This window comes from Akebia trifoliata, chromosome 16 (assembly GCF_017979445.1).
Source record: "Akebia trifoliata isolate Shusen 1 chromosome 16, ASM1797944v1, whole genome shotgun sequence".
NCBI classification, from domain to species: Eukaryota; Viridiplantae; Streptophyta; class Magnoliopsida; order Ranunculales; family Lardizabalaceae; genus Akebia; species Akebia trifoliata.
Window position 1 is genome coordinate 30,027,822 of NC_141390.1, and position 21,837 is coordinate 30,049,658.

Genomic DNA, 21,837 nt, shown 5'->3' on the forward strand with positions numbered 1-21,837 from the left:
AACTCTTGCCCGTTGCCCACACATTTATTCTTTTAGATTTCAAATCTTAAAAAGGGTAATTGGACCCACATTGATTATCACATTGACAATCCAACAATAGAGCCTTCTAGATTTTATGAAAATATTTATATTCAAATTTATTTTTTATTTTTTATCTTGATTGAAGGTGTTGAAAATGGATAACCACCGAGCACCCAAATTTAAAAATAAAATTCAATGGTGAAAAGTAAATTATTATTATTATTTTTTAAATTTTATATTATTTTATCCTCTACAACTCCATTGCATCAGATCATGTTTTTGAATGTCACAAGGTGATCAGATAAAAAAACTTTTCTTTTTTTTTTTCACTATGGACAAAAGAGAGAAAGGGGTGTTGGGCAAAAAACGACGTCATTTTATCAAAATTCTAATTTTTTTTAATTAAGCATAAATCCTAATTTTATAATTTATTGTATACATGTGTTCGCACATGTTACACATTAGTAGTCTTAAAATTTAAAAGATCATATACTAAGGGGTCGTTTGTTAATTGAGCAAATAAGTGTTGAAAGATTATAATTACTGAAATTATATAAACATTGAATTTAAGTACTGAAAATATTGTCTGTTCACCTCTTTAAATTGTGTTGAACTAATTCAAATTAAGCATTATAATCACAGAATATTATTTGTTAGTTACTACTGAAAGGTGATAAAATAACTATAATACCTTTTTTAATCACAATATATTCTATTTGAATGTTTTAACTGCGAATTCGCATCACACATAATAACAATAGCATAAATGTAAAAGATAATATATTTTGATATTCTAAATTACGTACATAATTCATTATACCCAAATTTTAAATTACAATATAATAACTTTCACATCCAAATTTAAATTTGTTCATACAATACACTTAATCTTCTTTCTTGTAGTAATAGTTGGAGAATCTCATCATCTTTTTTCAAAGATGAAAGAACTTAATTTTGGATGGATAATTTTCAATGAAAATGAAGGATGGGTAATTATAAAAGCACCCCCACGATTTAATAAGGGCAACTAACACCATAGTCAAATTTTTTATTTTGTCTTATATGGGTTAAATTTTTAGGAATTAGTCAATTTTTTTGTGAGGATGATTTATATGGTCTGGACATCATCCTCACCAAAAATCAATCCATTCTGAAACTTTTAATCACATCAAAACTAGTTTAAAAAAAAAATGGACAATTTATGATTCTTGAACTTATTTTGATGGGATTAGAAGTTTCGAGATGGGCTGATTTTTGGTGAGAATGATCTCTTTATTGTAAAGATTATCCTCATCAAAAATTAGCTCATTCAAAAATTTTAAACCAATATAAGACAAAACAATTCAGCTATAGTGTGAGTTGTCTTACTAATTTGTGGGGGTGCTTATATAATCATCCATAAAACATAAGATCGATGCTTACCACTTCAACGAAAAAATTAAGTGACCCAACTTTACTTAATTTTTTTCACTTGTTTTTCAGCAATAAGTATTGAAAATATAGAGTAAAAATTAAGTGACTCAACTTTACTTAATTTTTTTCACTTGTTTTTCAACGATCGGTGTTGAAAATATAAAGTAAAAATTAAGTGACCCAACTTTACTTAATTTTTTTCATTTGTTTTTCAGCGATCAGTCTTGAAAATATGGAGTAAAGGAATTGGTTGATTTAACGAAATGTGTTAAAATTTTTTTTTAAAGCTTTAGCTAAATATTAGCTAAACAACAAATCAATGATTCCACATCTTATGTTCAATCTGACCGTTCAATTGGTATACAACCATTGATCTGATATCTACAAATGTTGACCAGTACCTTTAATCAACTAATTGAACAGTCATGATGAGTTCACAGATAATTTGATGCACGTTTCTCACACAATCAGTATTACTACACTGTCCACACATGCACGTTCTCTAATTATATAATAAAAAATAAACCAAACCTCCATTATCTTCGGAAGTGTCGCTTTTTCTCCAATAAGGGAAACTCTCTCGCCGGAATTCCGGGAGTGTGTCAGATCCCGGCACCGGGAGTCTCCGGGTTTCTGAATCACAGCTTCTGAAGTTTTCCCTTCAGTTATGTGACTCTTCTTTGATCACTCGTAAGTCCATTTCTCTCTCAAATCATTTCATTTATCTTGATTTCGCTTTGTTTTGTTGTTTTTTTTTTTTTTTTTTCTATCGATTTAGGGGATTTTGAGATTGGAAACCTTAGTTTTTAGTTGACGATTCAAGTAGTTTTACCCTCAATTTTGTTGTGGATTGAACTAGAACTTGTTATCGAGATCGCGGTTTCGAGTATATTTATGTTCTTGTTAGGTTTATAGATTTTGATGAAGAACTCGTATTCTTATGGTATCTTACCTTCAATTTTTTCTTTTTGCCTTTTTGAATTATAAATCTTAAATTCTTTCTAAATTGGGTTCAGCTAGCTTTTGTGATGCAGAGTGAGCCGAAAAAGGTTAATAAATGCAAGAAAACTAGGATTTTTATGAAATTTACGGCATTATTTGCTGCAGTTTTGGTGGGCCCCACACCAAAAAAATATATATATTTAGAGTTTCCTCGGGAAATTTACCAAAACGTGACCAACTTTTGATTAAATTTTGATTCCGGCTCACTGTTCATTTTAATTCCCAAAATGTGAACAAGAAGATTGCAGGTTTCTCAAGTGACAATCTTGCAGGTTTCAAGTGGCAGTCGTGCAAGTTCGCTATCTTTTGCGAGATTGTCACTTTAAACCTACGAGATAGTCACTTGAAAAACCTGCAATCTTGTTGTTCACATTTTGGGAATTAAACAGTGCGTCGGAATCGGAATTTCGTCATGTTCAGCTCAAGAAATGGTAATTTGCCCAAATTAGATTCTTGCTGCAAAAATGGTAATATAAAAGTCCTAAGGTTTAAAACATAAAAGATTGAAGTTCTAAGTGACCAAATTGTGGAGCGGGTGCGGGAGCACCAAATTCAAAAAAAATAAAATTGGGTGTCGAGTACCTCCAGAGTGTTATATATAAATTATATACTGAAATTTCAATTTTTATTTTTGTATGATTCATTTGCTTACTTATTCCATCATCACTTACTCTTTGTTGCAAAAGACACCTCTTTTACAATTTAGAATTGACAAATTTTAAGAAAATAAATATATTTTATTGAATAAATTGCAGATTGAAAAATACGATCATGGGTTTACTATTATCGGTAGCTATTACATTTTCACTCGCTTTATGTCCATGGAGTGGATGTATTTTGTACTATTTATATAGAGTGGTGATAATATGACTCTCTCACTTCAGGATACACAACCGCACATCCCCATAAATCTGTGCAGTTGTGTATCCCGATGAAAGGAAATCTATGGTTCTAGCACACCCCACGTCTGGGTAGTCGATTGAGTATGCCACATGGGGGAGTCAGATTATCATGACTCTTTTATATAACTTCACTAGTATCACCAGTGTTACTATGCTATTCCCACCCTAGTTAGTCATAATAATACAATATTGATTATTATTATTATTTATTAGTAATTCAATAATCAATAAAAGTTTTAAGATCAAAATTGCTTCTACTTCAAAGGTTTTAGATTAATTTTATAATTACAGTAATATTTTAAAATTTTCATCGATAAACTATTGTTGTCTTCTAATTGAAATTTCACCAATAGTTCATTGCAATGTTTGTTTTTGAGGTATACATGATTAATAATTATGTTAGAAATAATAAAAAATGCCTAATATAAAGGATAGAATAGGAATCTTCATGAAGAGCGGCATTCGAACATCTTGGGAGCAGGTTCCCATATTTTGAGAGTGGGGATTGGAGAAGGATTCACTCCCAAAGTGCTAGAGCGGGAGCGTAACTGCTAACAAAAGGATTGGGATACTAAGGATCGAACTTTACAAGAATCAATGTAAAAGGTGTTCAACAAATTCAAAATCAGGGAATTTTGGGGTTAATATTCCCTCTTTAAAGTAAGATAGTAGAAGCCCAGATAATTATTTTTTGTTTTTGTTTTTGGTGGAGATTATGTTTGGGACATCACCTAATTGTTAAGTTTCAAAATGGAAGTGATGTCATATGTTTGGTGTGAATATTGATGCAGACACTTTCACTTATCAAAAAAAAAAAAAAAAATTGATGTAGGCTGAAATCAGAAGACGCTAGCCTCCCATGTAAACTGTAATTCGGATGGATTTCATCCTATTAAACCTTGGCTCAGATCCTGAGTTATGGCATTTTGTTTTGTTTTAATATGTATGCTAGCCGAGTCTACTTATAAATTTATAATTTTGCACCTATAGTTAGTAATCTGGAAATGATTCATAGACAGCCGCAGATATTTGGGACAAGGTTTTCATGATGATGATAACTGCTTAGTCTTCAAAAGTTAAAGAGTTATGGTTATAGCTATTCACATTTGTTTGAAATACTCTTTTCAATGTGTTTCAGTACAAGCTACTTCTTTTCAAGGATCATTGCCATCTTAAGTGTGATATGTGAATGATGGCCTTGAGGTATAAGCAAATGGCAGAGAGCATATTTGGATTTTCCGGGACATTGGGGGATGAAAAATGTGAAAGTTCCTTTCTTTTTCATGGTGAAACATACCTTGGGAATGGTTTGCGAGCTTTCTTGTATCTTCTTGGTCTCGCTTACTGCTTCTTAGGGTTATCAGCTATAACTGCTCGTTTTTTTCGGTCTATGGAGAATGTTGTTAAGCAAACAAGGGAGGTAGTGGAGATGGATCCTTGCACTAAAACTAACTTCATTAGACATGAAAAGGTTTGGAATTACACGATCGCGGACATTACTTTACTGGCGTTTGGGACTAGCTTCCCCCAGATCTCTTTGGCAACAATAGATGCTATACGAAACATTGGTCAGATTTATGCTGGAGGTTCTTTCTCACTACTTTTTAATATTTATAATTTCAAGCATATGAGACAGTTTTTATTTCTCTGGAAAAAAAATATTATTTTTAGTTAGTGTGGAATTAGAATTTGAGTACCCAAAATCAACTTACTAAAAGGTCTTACTAATCAGCTACTAAGGGTTTGACAGAATATATTGTTTGTTCTTTATGACTCATTGATCTTCTTCTGTTTGAGTACTTTTTCTATTTATCTCCTATGGTTTTGTTAAGTCTTCCTCAAAAGTTTCCATCTTATATTCTATTTTATAATATATATATATATACACACACTCTCTAATAATAGTATCATTTACATTCTTAATATATGTTGTAATGTTTTATACGATCTGTAGGTTTGGGTCCTGGAACACTTGTTGGTTCTGCTGCATTTGATCTGTTCCCTATACATGCTGTTTGTGTGGTAGTTCCAAAAGCAGGAGAATTAAAAAAGATATCGGATATAGGTGTTTGGTTGGTTGAGCTCTTTTGGTCATTTTGGGCATACATTTGGCTCTACATTATCTTAGAGGTAATTCCTAGCTACCCATCTATCTATCCATCCATCCATCCAAGGACCATTGCAGTTTTCTCATTTTCACTATTGAGGGGAAGATGTAGTGCCCTCAATTTGGTTAGTGTTAAACTTGCACATATTACTTTGTAGGTATGGACTCCAAGTAAAATTACTTTGTGGGAAGCCTTACTGACAGTGTTGCAATTTGGATTGCTACTGTTGCATGCATATGCCCAAGACAAACGTTGGCCCTACTTATCTTTTCCATTGTATGCTTCTTGTTCTAAACTTGGACCTACATGTTTTTGCTAAACTAATGATAGTTTTCTTACAAATTAGAGACAATGGAATAGTTCATTTTTTTACGTCTCAGGACAAGAGCTGATAGGCCGGAAGACTGGGTGCCAGAAGAAGCTATTTCATTTAAAAATGACGACGAGTGTTCTGAGATAATTCAAGCTGATGAAAAGGACAACAGGGAAATTGTTGATATATTCTCTATCCATGCAGAAAATCCAACTGGTACTCAATTGATCTACCTATTTCTCTTGTGAAGTATAATTCTTTGCTAAAATTAGTGGTAGGAGGGAAGAACATTGCTCCATGTAGTAGAATGGATTTTTTTTTCTTCGAAACATGTGTAGTTATAGAATGATATAAAGAGGTCACCATTGGACTATTTCTTCAAGTCAGTTATCGATAGAGGAGGGCATTAAGGGGTAAGTGTGTGGATGGCTGGTTGTAGACATAGTTCCAGTCCACCTTACTGGACCAAAACTTTTCTCCTTCGGTATAAGTGTGATCTAATCTTTGCTAAACACAAGGCATCGACACCTGTGTTACCTGGAGATCTCAGGTGGTGAAATGTGCCCAACATTTCAATTTTAAGCAACAAAGTTGATTCAAATACCATATTTTGTATATATATATACTGTCAGTGCTTAATTATATTCCAAATGTTATGAGTCCAATCTTATGAGCAATACCTGCCAAAATGGAGTGTCGAGTTGGGTCTGATGATGCTTTTCAGATTATAAAGAATAAAAGAAATGATCAAAAATCAAGGGGAAAATGTACACCTGTTCTATTGTGCTACATTATGTTCTGAATTGCTATTGTTCGCTTGCACATCTGTCTCATCCTTTTTTTTTTTCATGTTGGCTTTGAAATATGTAAATATGTAAATTTTTGCAGATCTAACGTATCAAAGCGTGCCCAATACTGATATGGCTGAATCATCCAATGGAAATTTTCACAAGAAGCTCGTTGTAGAAGATAATCACTTGCTTTCAGTTTGGAAGCAACAATTTCTAGACGCAATCACGGTATCTCTCCATATTTTGAGCCATGTATTTGAATTTTATTGAACTTTTCTATAAAATGGGTAACACATAAATCCAATTCTTTTAATTGAGAATTATCATGGGGTGCATGTTCTTCTATTTCTCTCTTTTTCTTTTTTGTGGGAGCTGCTATTGGCACCCCAACTTTTACTTATTACACTCCAATTACAAATAAATAAAATAAGTCAATAATTGAGAATAAGTAGATGTTAGGGTGCCAATAGAAGCTCTCTCATTTATTTTATTTTTGCTAGATTTCTATTTTTTGGGATTTGGATTTTACATGAGCCTAATCATAATTGTAAACAACTACTGAAATTGTTTGAATGAGTGTTATTCATGTTTTGTAACATTGAGATTATAAGTTGAGCCAAGCCTTTGTAATGTTTGAAGACTGTTTTAATCTTTAATTGGGGGGTGATAAATAATTTAAGAAATTGGGGTGTAGTAAGTAAAAGTTGGGGTGCCAATAGCAGCTCTTTTTTATAATATGCCCAGTAGTTTGAATGTCAATCTTTTGAAATAGCTTAGCTAAAAAAAGAAAATGTTTTTCTTTTGAAATAAAGTTTTTGTTTATTTCCTGATTAACTTATCTCTCCCTTGGACAGTTGGAGACCGCGGAGTCGAGAAAACTGAACAATATCTATTTATGGTTTGCGAAAATTTCCTGGCAATTAATCCTTGCACCATGGAGAGTTGTATTGCTTTTGTGCCTCCTTATCATATTGCTCATGGATGGATTGCTTTCATTTGCTCTCTAATTTTCATAAGTGGAATAGCTTACATTGTTACTTTACTCACGGATCTGATAAGCTGTGTCACAGGTTTTCCTCTATTCTCACAAAATTGTGAATATGGTTTCACTTCACATAAGTTCCATCTCAATTTTTTATTTTATTTTTTTAATATTTTCCCATGCAGGAATTAATCCTTATGTCATAGCATTTACGGCATTGGCTGGTGGAACCTCGTGGCCTGATTTAGTTGCAAGTAAGATTGCTGCTGAACGTCAAACCACCGCAGATTCTGCTATTGCAAACATCACATGCAGGTTCTGTTCTTTTGACTTTTTTTTTTTTATAGATAAAGATATTATTATTTCTAAATGGACAAAGAAAGGAGGCCCCTTTCTGTTTATCCTTCTCTTTCTTGGTTTTAAAAAATTTTACTTATAAAAAAGAGAAAAAAAAAAAAAAGGTTTAACCAATTTCAAGAGAGTTGTGATTTTCTAACGTCCCCTCTGACATATGCACCCTGACGTGGCATGGGCTAGAACCATAGATCTTTTCCTTGGGATACACAACTGCACATCCCCATAAATATGCAGATTTGTGTATCCCGAGGAAAAATATCATGGTTCTAACCCATGCAACATCAGGAGGCGTATGTCAGAGGGGGGGGGGGGGGTTTCACAAAATCATTATTCAAGAACATTTATCAGGTCAAAGTTCTTAGTCGTTGGAAAACCAGAACGGTCTTATTTGAGGCATTGATAACGATGAGTGACAAAAGCTTAGCAAAACAAAACAAAAAGTGACAGACGATTCCCAATGAAACCATAGATGTTAGGATTCATAAAGAAAATTAGTTAATTAGAGTTTGAAGTATTTGGCCATGATCCCCTTTAAAGTTAATTTTACATTAAAATTTGAAACATTTTCTTATACTTACCGAAATGAACACTTGTCTCACGCTTATTCCTACTGTTGAGCTACTGATTGGCAAAGCTTGTTTGGCAGCAATGATGTGAAATGAGTTTACAATTTTTTTTCCCTTTTTTTTTTTTTTTTTTTGCAGCAATTCAGTGAATATTTACGTGGGCATTGGCATTCCATGGCTGATTGATACAACGTACAACTTTATCGTATATAGGGAGCCATTACGCATCCAGAATGCACAAGGCCTTAGCTTCTCTCTACTTATTTTCTTCTTGACGTCAATTGGTTGCATTGCAGTTCTGGTGCTTAGACGTGTAACACTAGGAGCTGAGCTAGGAGGACCAAGGCTTTGGGCCTGGGTAACCAGTGTCTACTTCATGCTCTTATGGGTTATTTTTGTTGTTTTGTCGTCCCTCAGAGTCTCCGACATCATTTAAGTGTCTATATTGATTCTATTTCCTTAAATTTCTTTCTTTTTTAGTACATTTGGTTAAATTTTGCATTCATTGTATATGTAATGCCCCCTTAAAGGGGATATTTGGATTTCACCAGTAATATTGTAAGTTTAGATTATACATTTGTGATCACAATTCCAATAGAACACGATTTTATAGACATTTGACTTGTTTTTTTGTTTTTGTTTTTTTTTTTTTTTCACCTCTTATGCATTTATTTATGGATTAGGGTACACGCTAAAATAAACTTTGGATATTGGATTTTGTATCGAAAAACGCCCTTAAATTTTTTTTTACCAAAATACCCTTGGATTCAAAATTCCAAAGTGTATTTATTGCATTTTAACGTGTGCCCTCAAGACCCCTTTATTTATTAGTTTTCTTCAATAAATTGTGTGTTTCTTAAGAATCTTCCCTTGTCTCCATCACCTTGTTTAACATTTCTTTTGATTTGGTGCAAAGTTCATCACCTTTGTTCCTACTGATTCAAGGTATGAAACAGGATGATCAGAATAATAATCTGAGAAACAAAAGAAAAAAAGTCTGCTATAATATATCCTCCAAGAAGAATAACTAACCCAAACAAGGCTGTTACTCATTAGAATGCATTAACATACAAAATGTTCATGACAACCCAAATTGATCACATTTAAGAATCAGAAGAATTCACCGTCTCCACTTAAAAGATCCCATGTCCGATAAGGAATAAACAATCCCTCTACAACATCTCAAGGTACAGTTCTAAAGAACATGAACATATGAAAGAAACTGAATGAAATTTTACTTGCAAAACCAATCCTTTCACCTCAACTGCAAATTAAATCAGGCAAGGGCACCCGAGCAAGCCGGAGCAGGAGCACCATTAACCATTCTCTTAGGAGCACTGTATTTCTTGGTGATGAATCTGAAACCGACCAGGTAAGAAACATGAGAGCAGACATTTTAACTCAAAGATAAGTCATGATAATATGACAACCCCACGTGGCACAATCAACTCTCCCGACATGACAAGTTCGGGAACCGAAGATCTGTACACCTCAGGATACACATTTTTATGGGGAAATGCGGTTTTGTATCCTGAGGCATACAGATCTATCGATTGAGTGTGACACGTGGGGTAGTCAGATTATCACTATTCCAAAGATAAACCCTACAAACAAAGTGGGAAAAAAAATTGCAAGATAAGGAGCATTACCTGAAGAAATCCCTCCATAACAGCTCAAATATCAACCAATTCATTCCACTCCCACCACCATCCTTTGGGGTCATGGCAGCAGAAATTGTTCTGGAAATCACAATTTATTCCAAGTAAGAACATCTCTGGGCATTACTTATGAACATCACATTTTATCAGAAAATGTACATAGAGAATACCTGGTAGCAGATTTCTTTAGCTCATCAAACATGAAACGGGGAGAAAGGCATCCCATTGCTAGCCATGGCGAGATCTTGCATGAGAAATTTGCACCATACATGCTATCTTGTCTGCCATATTTGTTGCATTTGCTCGATTGTGCCTTGCATTCAGCTGCAAACTTTATGAGCCTCTGCAACGCTTCGGTTTCCCCTCCCACAAGAGAAGCGTTCGCTGCAGGTTTTCCATCCTGTCCAGCAATAAACAACCTTATCATCATTGTTGATACATGAATCACAAAAAAAAAAAAAAAAATCAGATAATTCTTTTGAAATAAACATCCATCCTTACATAAGGCACTCTTACAGGCCAAATATTTCAATTTTCAGTATCAGAAACGACATGGTTATGGCTACTATCCAAGATAACTAAGAGCAACTCCAACACGCTCTGCATCCCCTCCCAACTGCCATTTTGGCGAGCAAGAGTCCTTTGAGGGGTCTCCAACGCACTATGCAACTCCCTCTCCATTTTGGAGAGTGGAGTTTCAGTCAACAAAAGACGAGAAGGAGATTTAGAATTTCTACCTTTTGGCAGCAAAGGACGGTGACCTTTGGGAGATCCATGGCTGTAGCTGAATTTTAGGTATAATTTAAAAAAAAAAACATCAAAATATTTATGGAGAACCATTTTGGATAAGCACAGTTGGAGTGCATACCCCTTGAATATCCAAAATGTCTCTTCATAATGGAATGCCTAGTCATTATGGCTAGTCTTCATGGATATCCCCGTTGGAGTTGCTCTAACATTTGAAATGCAATTATCACTCACATGGCCAACTCATTTTATGATTTCCAAGGAAGAATTTCAGTTTTACTTGAGAGGAAGTGAGATAAAAAGAATTGTAACTCTGATTTTCACGGAAATGTTGAAAGGGTCTCATCATCGTAGGCAATCTTGCCAAAACACGTAAATTTTGAATTTTCTTCAATTTCATTATTATCGTTGTTTCTCGCACCAATTTTTCTGCACTCCCAACATCAATTCTGCCCATACATTTTGCTCAACATTAGACATAATCGAATGGGGGAACAATATTAGTTCAGCAATTACGGATTCTGTCACTTATACCCAGACCAATTTTAAGCTAAAATTCTATTCAAAATAGCTGAAATGAATCAAAATTCAAAATTTTCTAGAAAGAAATTAAAATGAATATAATGAGCAGCTGCAGCCCATAAATCAAACCTGAGCTATCGCCGCGGTTGGGCTAAGACCCAAATCCAATAATGTCGGAATCTCACCAGGCTCAACATCCCCTCTTGAGGGCAACCCCTTCAATTGATCCAACGCCGCAATGGTCTTCCTCACCTCCATTCCTTGCACTTTCTCCCTAAACCCACCATAATTCGACGGCATTTCTTCCAATTTAAATGGCAAATCATCGACATGATACAATGTACTACCCCAAAAGTACTTTACTTCCACTCCTTCCTCCTTCATCGCCGCCTCTATCTTCTCTTCCGCCTGAACCTCATCGCGCGACACCTCACTATGGGCATAAACCGCATCGGCCCCCACCATTTTCGCCAATTCAACCAACACATTCTCCGGTTTTCCAATCCTGATCACTAGATTAGACCCTCTTGATTGAAGGTTTCGCCGAAGATCCGAAACTGATTCAATTAAGAATGTGGCGCGATAGGGTCCAGTTTTATCGAACCCAGACAAGGATTTCCCATAGTCCCGAGGGTCGAAGATGTAAACAGGGAGGACGTTAAGGGATTCATTGGTGGCGGTGGTGAGGCATTCGTTGTCGTGGACACGTAGGTCGTTGCGGAACCATACAATCGTTGATCGACGAATGGCAGCTGGGTTCGAGGGGTCGGAGGAGCGGTGGAGGTTATGGAAGAAAGGGGTTTGGAGTGGGTAGGAGGAAATGGTGGACTTGAAGGATGGTTTGGTAGAGAGAGAGGAGGGTGCAGAGAGAGAGAGGAGGGTGTGGAGAGAGGAAATTTGAGATGGGATTTTGAGATTGTTGGGAGGAGGAGAGAGTAGGGAGGACGCTTTGGGTGGTGGTGAGAGGAGATGAGTGGGGAAGATGGTTGAGAGGGAAAGAGAGATTGAAGCTGTAGAAGAGAGAAGAGAGGAAGTGATGGGTGTAGAGGGTAGAATGGTAATTTCTCCTTGTTGGTCTTCTTCTACTTTGGTCCCTGGTTGGTCTAGGGTTTTGGGGTTGGAAATGGAATCCATTTTCCAAGTTTGTATGGAGAGAAAGAGAAGCTCTTCTTCTTCTTTATCTCCTTTTATCCTCTAAGTTCTGTTTTCTTGATTCTCTAATAAGGATACACCAACCTTTCCTTTTGGCTGTGGTGGTTCATGCACCATAGAGATTAGCCGTGTACTGTTATTAAAGATCGTACACGTGTCAATTAACACATTAGTCAAAATTTAAAAGGTTCAGATTATTTGTAAGTGGGACCCATAGAACTACCTCTCATTATAAAAAAGAAAAGCGCAAGTTCTGAATTAGGATGTTTGCTTAGATATGACACCGACTGTCATATTGTTTATTATTTTACAACAAAATGTTATTTTATTTTACATTAAAAAGAGGTTAAATTGCTATTTTGTTCTTTTCGTTAGGTGGGTGTGATAAGGTTTCCATTACCAAACAAAAATCGTTGGGTGGGACCCTAAGACTGGAATTACGTTGGTACTACAGTCCATTAGACATATATGGATCATAGTTATTGTATATGAATACAAGGAACCTACAACCATGGTTTTAAGTCTTGTCGAAGAATACTGAGACCACTCATCCGAATCATCTCAGTATCGTCCACTAACAAAACAAGTTGATAAGTCGTGCCAAAGACATGTTTTGTTCTATTTCTAAGGTATTCTTTTAAATCTTGTTTTTAACAACTCAAATAAATCGGATATCTCATCTGAGATGACTGAGTCTCGTTCATGGACAAAACCAGAATGCCTACAACTTCCAAAGAACACTCGGATATCAAGTGATGTAACTAATTATTCATCTCTTTTGATGGTGGAAAGAATCATAAAATATTATAATAAAAAAAAAGTTGGAACGTCTGATGTAAATATGATCATGTTGCAAGTTTGTCCTACAACTTGAGATTCTTTTTCCTTTTCAAAAATTTTAAATAGTTAATTTTTTATTATAAAAAGATCTAATAACTCATAGGATGAGGTAGGGTAATTTAGAAAATTTGAATAATTCTAAAATTGCCTCACATATTTATTATTATAACGAGAGTAGGTGGAGTACAAGTGGTTCAACACCAAAATTTGGATCTTGTAAATGCCCTCACATTTACATTTAAACTTAATATAATGGGAGTATTTTAGTCAAAATCAAGAAATTGCACGATCATATAATTAAGTTGATTAGTTTTAAAATTTACAACGTACCCTTTTATTATGAAATGTTAAAAAATCTATCAATTAATAATTTAAATTACAAATAAGGCTTCTCATACATGTGTATTTCCATATGGCACTTGTGGGAGAGTTTTGGATCCCCCACTCATTGAGATTTGTATGCTTCACTCCTTGAGATTCATGTTACAATAAGTACTTTACTCCAGTTATCTTCTCTAAGAATCTTAAAGCTTTCAATCGTCTTCTTCGTTAGTCTTCACCTATAAAGACACTGGTGTGGTGCCGTCAAAAAACCTTTGACGATCAAGTTAGTGCTTAACAAAAATTGGAAAAAAAAAAAAAAAAAACTCAAAAATAGATAGTTGTTGTGTGTTTTATGCCTTAGGACTTGAGTGGGAGAAATCTCTCTATTGATAAAATTACCTCATTAATAAAAGTAATTTATCTTAATGATGATCATTCTTTATGTTTTCTAATATTTATTTCATTAATGTAAATGACTCATGATGTTCTTAAAACCCCACTCCTCATAGTTCTTATAACTTACATGAGGAGTGTTCTTTATTATGTAACTATTTCAACTCGATGACTACTTACTTCTCTAAGTTAATCCAATCAAGTTATGCATTTATAACTCTTTCTGACATGACGTTTGGTGATTGAGTTCATTGTAGAGACACTTACTACTTGGGTAACTTTGTTTTAAACAACAATTGGCAATAGTACCTTGTTAAATCGTTACTTGGGTAACTTTACACACTTCCCTTATTAGAATGTGTTGAAAGAGAGAATGGCTACTGTGAGTAGGGCAAACCACTTTGGAGGAATGCATAGATGTCGTCTCTCACGAGAGGGCTCGTGGGAAACAAACCACTCAAGAAATCATGAGTGGGTTTAGCTTCTAAGTGGTGACCGAGCCACTATATGAATCACAAAGGGAGGAGTCAACTCCATAAGGAGACCAAACCGATGAATCAAAAAAAGGGGTTGGTTCCTTGAGGCCGAACCACCTAGTATTTGCACGTGGGGGGCAGGGCTCCCATGGAGGAGCCAAACCTCCTTGGGTTCCTCACTTATTTCCTTTTAGGTTGGATCGAGTTGGGTTAGACCAAGTTGAGTTTGGATCAGGTTTGATTATATCCGAATAATTTCTAATCCCATGGAACAAATATTTTTGTTTCCTACACCACTTTCTACTTCTATACAATAGGAATGATCAAGAGAGTATATATACATTTCTTCGGATAATTTAGGTCAAAAATGCTAAATTGACTTCCTACAAGACAACACCCCCCAGCATTGTGCTGACCTGTGTTGTACAAAACCATTGATACTTTCCTCGAGATACGAGTGATGTACACTTGAAGAAAATATTGGTCATCTCCCAAATTCAACAAAAAAAAAAAAAAACAAAAACAAAAACAAAAAACAAAAAAACAGAAATACTAAAAAATCTTCATTAGTATAGACATGCTATACCACACAGAACAGGGTATTTAATAATACTAGAGTTCCTCAAACCCCTCTTCATCACCTTGTTCTTCTACTCTTTGAAATTCTCTCCTCCAGTTATCCATCTGCCAAGACAAATAAAGCACAACAATTATTAAAACCCATAAATTTTTAAAAAGCAACTTCCATTATTATACATAATACACGATATACACTCAAAAATCAAACACAATTAAAGATGAGATACGGATTTCAACCAAAGCTGACATTATTCAAACACCTACAGAGAACACACTCATTTCCTGGATGTTGGTTACATGATTTAAGAGGGACTGTTATAATGGCTTAATGTCAGGCTACCATTACTGTTATTCTATCAAACAGTGGAAGTTTAATGTAAAAAAATTGGCAAATAACAGTCACAGGGGGCATTATCATCATAGAGGTTGTTAGTCCATAATTAATATTCCATGAAGTAATCTAAGGTGCCAACATGTAGGTCATTGGATGGCCCACCAGAAACCAAAGTAGAACATATGAGGCTAAGGATCATATTCTCACTTCCATTATACACCATCCCTTTTTTCCTTCGGTACAACTACAAGAGGTGACGAAGGAATTACAATTGGGTATCTCCCCTTGGGCACAACCGCATTACGAGTAGATTTGAACCCACAACCTCTGAACAAAAGGAGGGATAAATCTCACAACCTGCACAAGACAATTTTGTGTTTTTCTTCCTCTAGTAACGATTAGATAGTATAAGAGAAACCATTTCCTTACCATGATAGTGAAGAAAAAGGCCTTACTAAGCCTCATCCACTGTCAAAAGGACCTTGAGATGCATAAACCAAGAGCTCAAGATTTATTACAATCTCAAGGACTTGTTTTACGTATCTCGAGGTCCTTTTGACGGTGAATGAGCCATAGTAAGGCCTTTTTTCTGACTATCATAGTATAAGGCTAGTCAGACTCGTAGTATAATGTCCTGGGATTCTGATATAGTAAGACAACTATTGTTGGCACCCCAACTTTTACTTATTACACCCCAATTAAAAATAAAGAAAATGATTGAGATTAAGTAAAAGTTAGGGTGCTAATAAAAGCTCGCTCAATTTTTTTTTGTGTGCTAGATTTCTATTTTTTGGTTGTAGGATTTTATATGAACCTAATCATAATTGAAAATAACTACTGAAATTGTTTGAAGTGTTATAATGTTGAGATTTTAATTTGAGACAAACCATTGCAATGTTTGAAGATGTGTTTTAATCTTTAATTGGGGGCATGATAAATAATTTAAGAAATTGGCTTTTTATAAGTAAAATTTGGGGTGCCAATAGCCACTCTCCATAGGAAATAGTATCCCACCTGATCATTGGACAACCGCAACTGTTCTGCGACAAAAAGTATGTTCCCATAATCCCCTGATGGAGGATCTCTACCTGCATTCCTTGCAACTTCATCATAGGTAACCACATCGAGGCGGAAACCATTGCTCATGAAAAGCTTTTCTATCAATTTCCACATATCAGGCTGTTCAAGACCATGCAAAGAACAACATTTACTTTCTATTTTAAAGTACATATAAATATCAAGCAATGAATATGGCAAACTGACCTCTAACCAAGCCTCAGTTTCTATTAGCTTGACAGGCAATTCTCCTAAGAAAATGCATCCTTCCATAGCTAAACTGCTAACAATGAGCAAAATCTCTTTGAAATTTGCCAAAGTCATCATGGGTAGCCCCTGCAAATAAATCCAAATATAATTAGTTAATAGCCCTATCACCAGACTTCAGCCCTGTTTGGATACAAAGTAGAAAGTAATTGTGGAAGAATGTAATTTTTAAAAGTAAAGAGTTAGTTTCTTTTGCTTTTTAAAAAGGTAAGATTTTTTACATTTTAAAAGTAGCATTTAAAATTACTCCAAACAAACTTTCTTTCAAAAGTAAAAGAAAAAATACTTTTTTAAGTGTATCTAAATGGGCTCTTCATGTTAAGCCAAACTAGGGGAAGATACCTTCTAAAAATGGAAATCCATTTACCTGCAAGGCCCATATACTTGGCCGGTTACCACTAAAACCTTTTCTGCACAAGTTCTCTTGTATATCAGACTCCGATGGCACATGGAAAAACAAGCAGCTTCTTGGAATCTTAGCCCCAACACCTAAAGATTTTATTTAATTTCAATTTAAATCCACAATGAGGACATCATTCATGACTTATGAAAGAAAAGAAAAACCTATCTGGAGAAATTTCCAATAGGTAAAACTCACCAATAACACTGGAAAGAAGAACATAAGAAAACAATATTAATAGATTTGATGAACTTTATGGTGGAAATGAAGTGTCTAACATGGGTCCAACGTCTACCTTAATGTGGGTAAACATAGCCCACAAGAAGTTCAACGCATTTTGCATTGTTAACAAGTGTTTTGATCATGTACTTTTAACCACTAAATTTGCTTTTTTTAAAAAGAGTTCAGGATCGAACAAATTTCAAAAATTCTTTTAATGTTGTGGTGACGCTTTAGTATTTATATTTATATTTTTATTAATAAATCTGTTCATTAGCGCCAAAAATTGAATACCTCAAATATCCAACAGCCTTTTTAAGCTATAAAATAAACTCACTTTAGTGAAAGATTCAACCTTGTGAAAATTAGATCATCTATCAAAATATGTATCCATTTTCCTCAATACAACCATAATTCCAATAAACCTCAAGCATGCTCAATGAATTGGTAGAATAAAGGATTATCAAAAAAGTAAATTCATGTTCCTCACAAGACAAAAATAAGTGATGGTCACTAGACCGAAGCTAAAAGTTCTAACACGTAATTGTTGTTCTAATGAAGAATTTAAAGAGTAGTGAAGAGCTCCAATCTAAACCTTTTCTGTATAAGCTAGAGATATCTCAATTAAAGCAGAAATGGGTTATGTTCATAAAAACTTGGCACACACCTTCAAGTTTTTGAGCAGCTCTTTGATAGACTCTTTCAAGAGATATGTCAAATATTATGGTTGAGTTTGGCCATTTCAGCCTATATGGGCGGGTGTCCATACCATCTGTTAACAAAACAGTCTGCAAGATATAAGTAGAGAACTCGACCGTTTTTAGAGCGTGCACATATGTATTTATGGCAGATATTATGGTAACATTCAACATTTGGCCAATTGAGCCCATTCCTTAAGAGTCAGAGATAGATCGAAATTTAGCTTCTTATGATGAACCAAAATACCTGCCTAACTCCATCCATATGATTTACTATACTAAGCAACTTTTCATCAATGAACTTCGTTGCGAGGCAATAGTGGCACGTGGATGTTCTTGACAGTGGGTACTGCTTCCTATCCTTCTGAACATCAGGACTAACAAAGCAACCGGCATATGGATCAAGAAAAAGAGGTTCTGCAAGAGCAACAATGAATTATAGACTTAGGCTTCAAAATAATTGAACAATTCCCTGTAGCTGTTTGAGAAATGTGGTTTAGTTTTCATAAAGCAATACATGGAAACATAACACACAAATGCCTTTAATATTTGTGAATCGTTGATTCGTGGTAAAGTGCCAACTCAGAGCACTGAATGCAAGGTTGTCTATTCCCTACAATTTCTTTTAATAGATATAAAAATCAAAACAAGAGTTTGACCACCACCACTGGCTACAGGAAGAAAAAAATCGAAAAAAAAAAAAAAAAAAACAAGAGAAAATCTTCAAAGAAGACCCCTTTGAACATATTGACGGCTTTACACCAATAGATTGAAAACCAAGGATACCAATGATGGTCTCGTGAGTGTTCCCAGTTCTCAAGTGCACAACAATTCCTCTCATTACAGATGCCCCGCCCACCGTGAAATGGGTTAAACACTACAAAATTCTTTAGGCATCAACAAAGGGCAGAGCCCCTCAACTCTCAAACAAGAAAGACACATAACCAGGGAAACACAAAAATATGTGGAAGATAGACAGAAAATGAGACCAATTTTTTCTTGGACAAACAACAATTGATGGAAAGTGATTGAGACATATTCACCACTCACTCTATATCAATTAACACCTTGCCCAATGAAATTAAATAAATAAATTTTAACCCCAACCCTTCATTCTACATGAAATTACCAGGCATGAAGTTGCAATCAAAATTGTCAATATTGCACCAATATTTTCCATACACCATCACATACAATTTAAAAATAAAAAAATGGTTTTAGATTGAAAAAGGGTTGAACAACATTGACTCAACCACTGACAGAATTAGACTAAGGGATTAAATTTCAGATAAAATCCCTTAATGGGTATTAATTATAACTTAACCTTAGAAAGCCATCAACTCTCCAAATGACAAGATCCCAACATTTCCCTCAAAACATGTTGACATAAACATAGATCAATCACATAAAACATCAAAGATATCGCACATTAGAGAGAGAGAGAGAGAAAGAGAGGTTTACCTGGTCTATGGGTTTCCTGCAAACGAAGAGAAGCGCCATTAATGGCCGCTTGGAGTAATGGGTTATCATCATTGTTCTGTTCTGCTCTTAAACCCCAACTCCTCTTCCTACTAGAGGAGCAGATAAGGGGTAGGCGTATGATAGAAGCAGACACTACAGGTGCGACACATCCCATTTGAAAGAAGGAGACAAGTTTAGCAACTAAGGTAACAAGATTTCGTCTGTATCTTCTCAAAAGTTTCCAGTCTTTGTAAGAAGGGGATCCTCTTACGGCGCACACAGAGTGATGATGTACGCACACCGCCCCAAGTTAAATCTGGATGACTTAGAGAGCTTCTATTGGCACCCCAAGTTTTACTTAATTCTCTCTCTTTTTCCTTGTTTTTTTTTTTTCTAGATTTTTATTTTTTTGAGTTAAGATTTTATATGAGCCTAATCATAATTGTAAATAATGATTTATGAGCTACTATGGCTCTAAGTAAAAATAAATCTCTTTTGCAATATAAAATTAATTAAAATCATTCTTAAACAATTGACATCCATTGTTGTAATTTTCATCTTGATTTCTATTTATCGATGAGTCCATAGATGTAATATTATTCCTATTGTGGGTGAATCACGTATATGCCGCACAGCAATTTTTTGTAAAACCTTCTTGCCTTATTTCTTTGGGTAATTTATTTCCCATGCATCCTTAGCATATTGGTTGTTGAAAGTAATTAATTGATTTTGCATATATGTGTTCTTAATTGTATCAAATACACCCAGATTCTGATTCGTTTTATAAAACAACTTACGTACCATACGTACCCTAAACCTGAATTCGAAACTAGTGAGCTAACAAGGTAAATGTGTCCCATTCATTTCGATAGCTCTAAGATAATATACAATCTTGCTATAGTTACTCAAAATAACACTCCAACTAGCATTGTGTGCTCATATAACCATTGATTTTTCTCTAATATATAAGATTTGTTTCTCAAGAAAAAGTGTCTATGTTTTTTGAGTTGTGCTGGAGTAACGTTGAAATGTACATCATGGGAGAAATTTTTATATCTCGATGAAAAGCATTTATGATTCTGACATGCATTCACGCCAGAAATGTCTCCCACGATGTACATTTTATTGCACACTTCATCCATGAGTAGGGTTACTATCAAGTGTTATTTCAAGTCACTCATAGTTTTTTGTTTTTTTTTTTCTTTCAAAAATTCTAGTCCCATCGAGTGGTTGAGGCTCTTCATCAACATGACCATTGGGATGGTAGGAAAATGTATTCCTAGAAAAAGTGTATAAATCCCCAACTAAAAGTTAAAAAAAAAAAAATAAGTCAACGGTTGGCAATAAGTAAAAGTTGGAGTGCCAATAGTAACTCTCTCCTTGTTTTTAGGTATTTTTTTACCAGATATCTATATTTTGGGTTTAGTATTTTATATGAGCCCTATAATTTTAAACAGCAACTAAAAAGAAAAAAAATAAGTCAATGGTTAAGAATAAGTAAAAGTAGGAGTGCCAATAGAAACTCTTTTTTTATTTTTTTTTTATGGTTAAATCTCTATTTTTTGGATTTAGGATTTTATATGAGTCCAATTATAATTTTAAACAACTACTAAAATTGCTTGAACGAGTGTTATGATGTCGAGATTATAATTTGAGCCAAACTTTTGTGATGTTTGAAGAGTGTGTTCTCATCTTTAATTGGGGTGTGATAAATAATTTAAGAAATTGGGTATAATAAGTAAACGTCAGGGGGTTGATCACTGCTTTTCATTTCTTTTTTTTATTTTTTCCACATTCAATAGTTCACTACCTACCATGTTAATAAGATTCAGGATCCAATTCTCATGCATTATGTGCATTTAACCAAGAGTCATGTTGGAATGACCTCAGTGGGGGACACCTCGACATGATGCCACTCATACAATTTATTCATATCTCGTAGAAAATACCTATACGGGAATGCATGTGCCATCACGTCAAGATGTCTCTTGTGTGTCTCTCACTGAGGTCACTCCAGTATTAATTTTAACCAATATGGTTGACGAATGAGTCGTGCTAGAGTGACGTCAATGGGAGACACCTTAATGTGGTGGTGCGTACATGTCCATAGATGCGTTTACTCATATCTCGAAGAAACATATCTATGGGCATGCGCAAGCCACCACGTCAAGATATCCCCCGTGTATCCCCTACTGAAGTCACTCCAGCATTAATCTTGACGAAACTGTGCTAGATTTTTAAGAGTCGTGCTACACT

General features: G+C 34.8%; 3 protein-coding genes across 3 annotated transcripts; 1 reads left to right on the top strand and 2 right to left on the bottom strand.

Annotated features, from left to right (window-relative positions):
• Positions 1–1,966: 1,966 nt before the first annotated feature.
• On the top strand, positions 1,967–9,071 carry MHX (magnesium/proton exchanger). Its single transcript, XM_086427510.1, is given in 10 exon segments — positions 1,967–2,124; positions 4,477–4,924; positions 5,293–5,468; positions 5,604–5,722; positions 5,827–5,975; positions 6,648–6,778; positions 7,405–7,495; positions 7,498–7,620; positions 7,718–7,847; positions 8,594–9,071. Coding segments are annotated over 9 exon segments (1,614 nt in total). The 5' UTR covers positions 1,967–2,124; positions 4,477–4,527; the 3' UTR covers positions 8,892–9,071.
• A 394-nt stretch (positions 9,072–9,465) lies between these two features.
• PHR2 (photolyase/blue-light receptor 2) lies at positions 9,466–12,585 on the bottom strand. The gene is made up of 4 exons (XM_086427511.1): positions 11,512–12,585; positions 10,284–10,513; positions 10,105–10,194; positions 9,466–9,813 (listed from the first exon to the last, which is right to left on the bottom strand). The coding sequence occupies exons 1-4, from the start codon at positions 12,514–12,516 to the stop codon at positions 9,732–9,734; spliced, it is 1,407 nt and encodes a 468-aa protein (XP_086283637.1). The 5' UTR covers positions 12,517–12,585; the 3' UTR covers positions 9,466–9,731.
• Positions 12,586–14,895: 2,310 nt separating this feature from the next.
• On the bottom strand, positions 14,896–19,876 carry LOC147383422 (S-adenosyl-L-methionine-dependent methyltransferases superfamily protein). The gene is made up of 7 exons (XM_086429080.1): positions 19,582–19,876; positions 18,368–18,537; positions 18,090–18,210; positions 17,171–17,292; positions 16,744–16,872; positions 16,495–16,659; positions 14,896–15,251 (listed from the first exon to the last, which is right to left on the bottom strand). Exons 1-7 carry the CDS (start codon positions 19,754–19,756, stop codon positions 15,180–15,182), a joined length of 954 nt encoding a protein of 317 aa, XP_086285206.1. The 5' UTR covers positions 19,757–19,876; the 3' UTR covers positions 14,896–15,179.
• Positions 19,877–21,837: the final 1,961 nt, after the last annotated feature.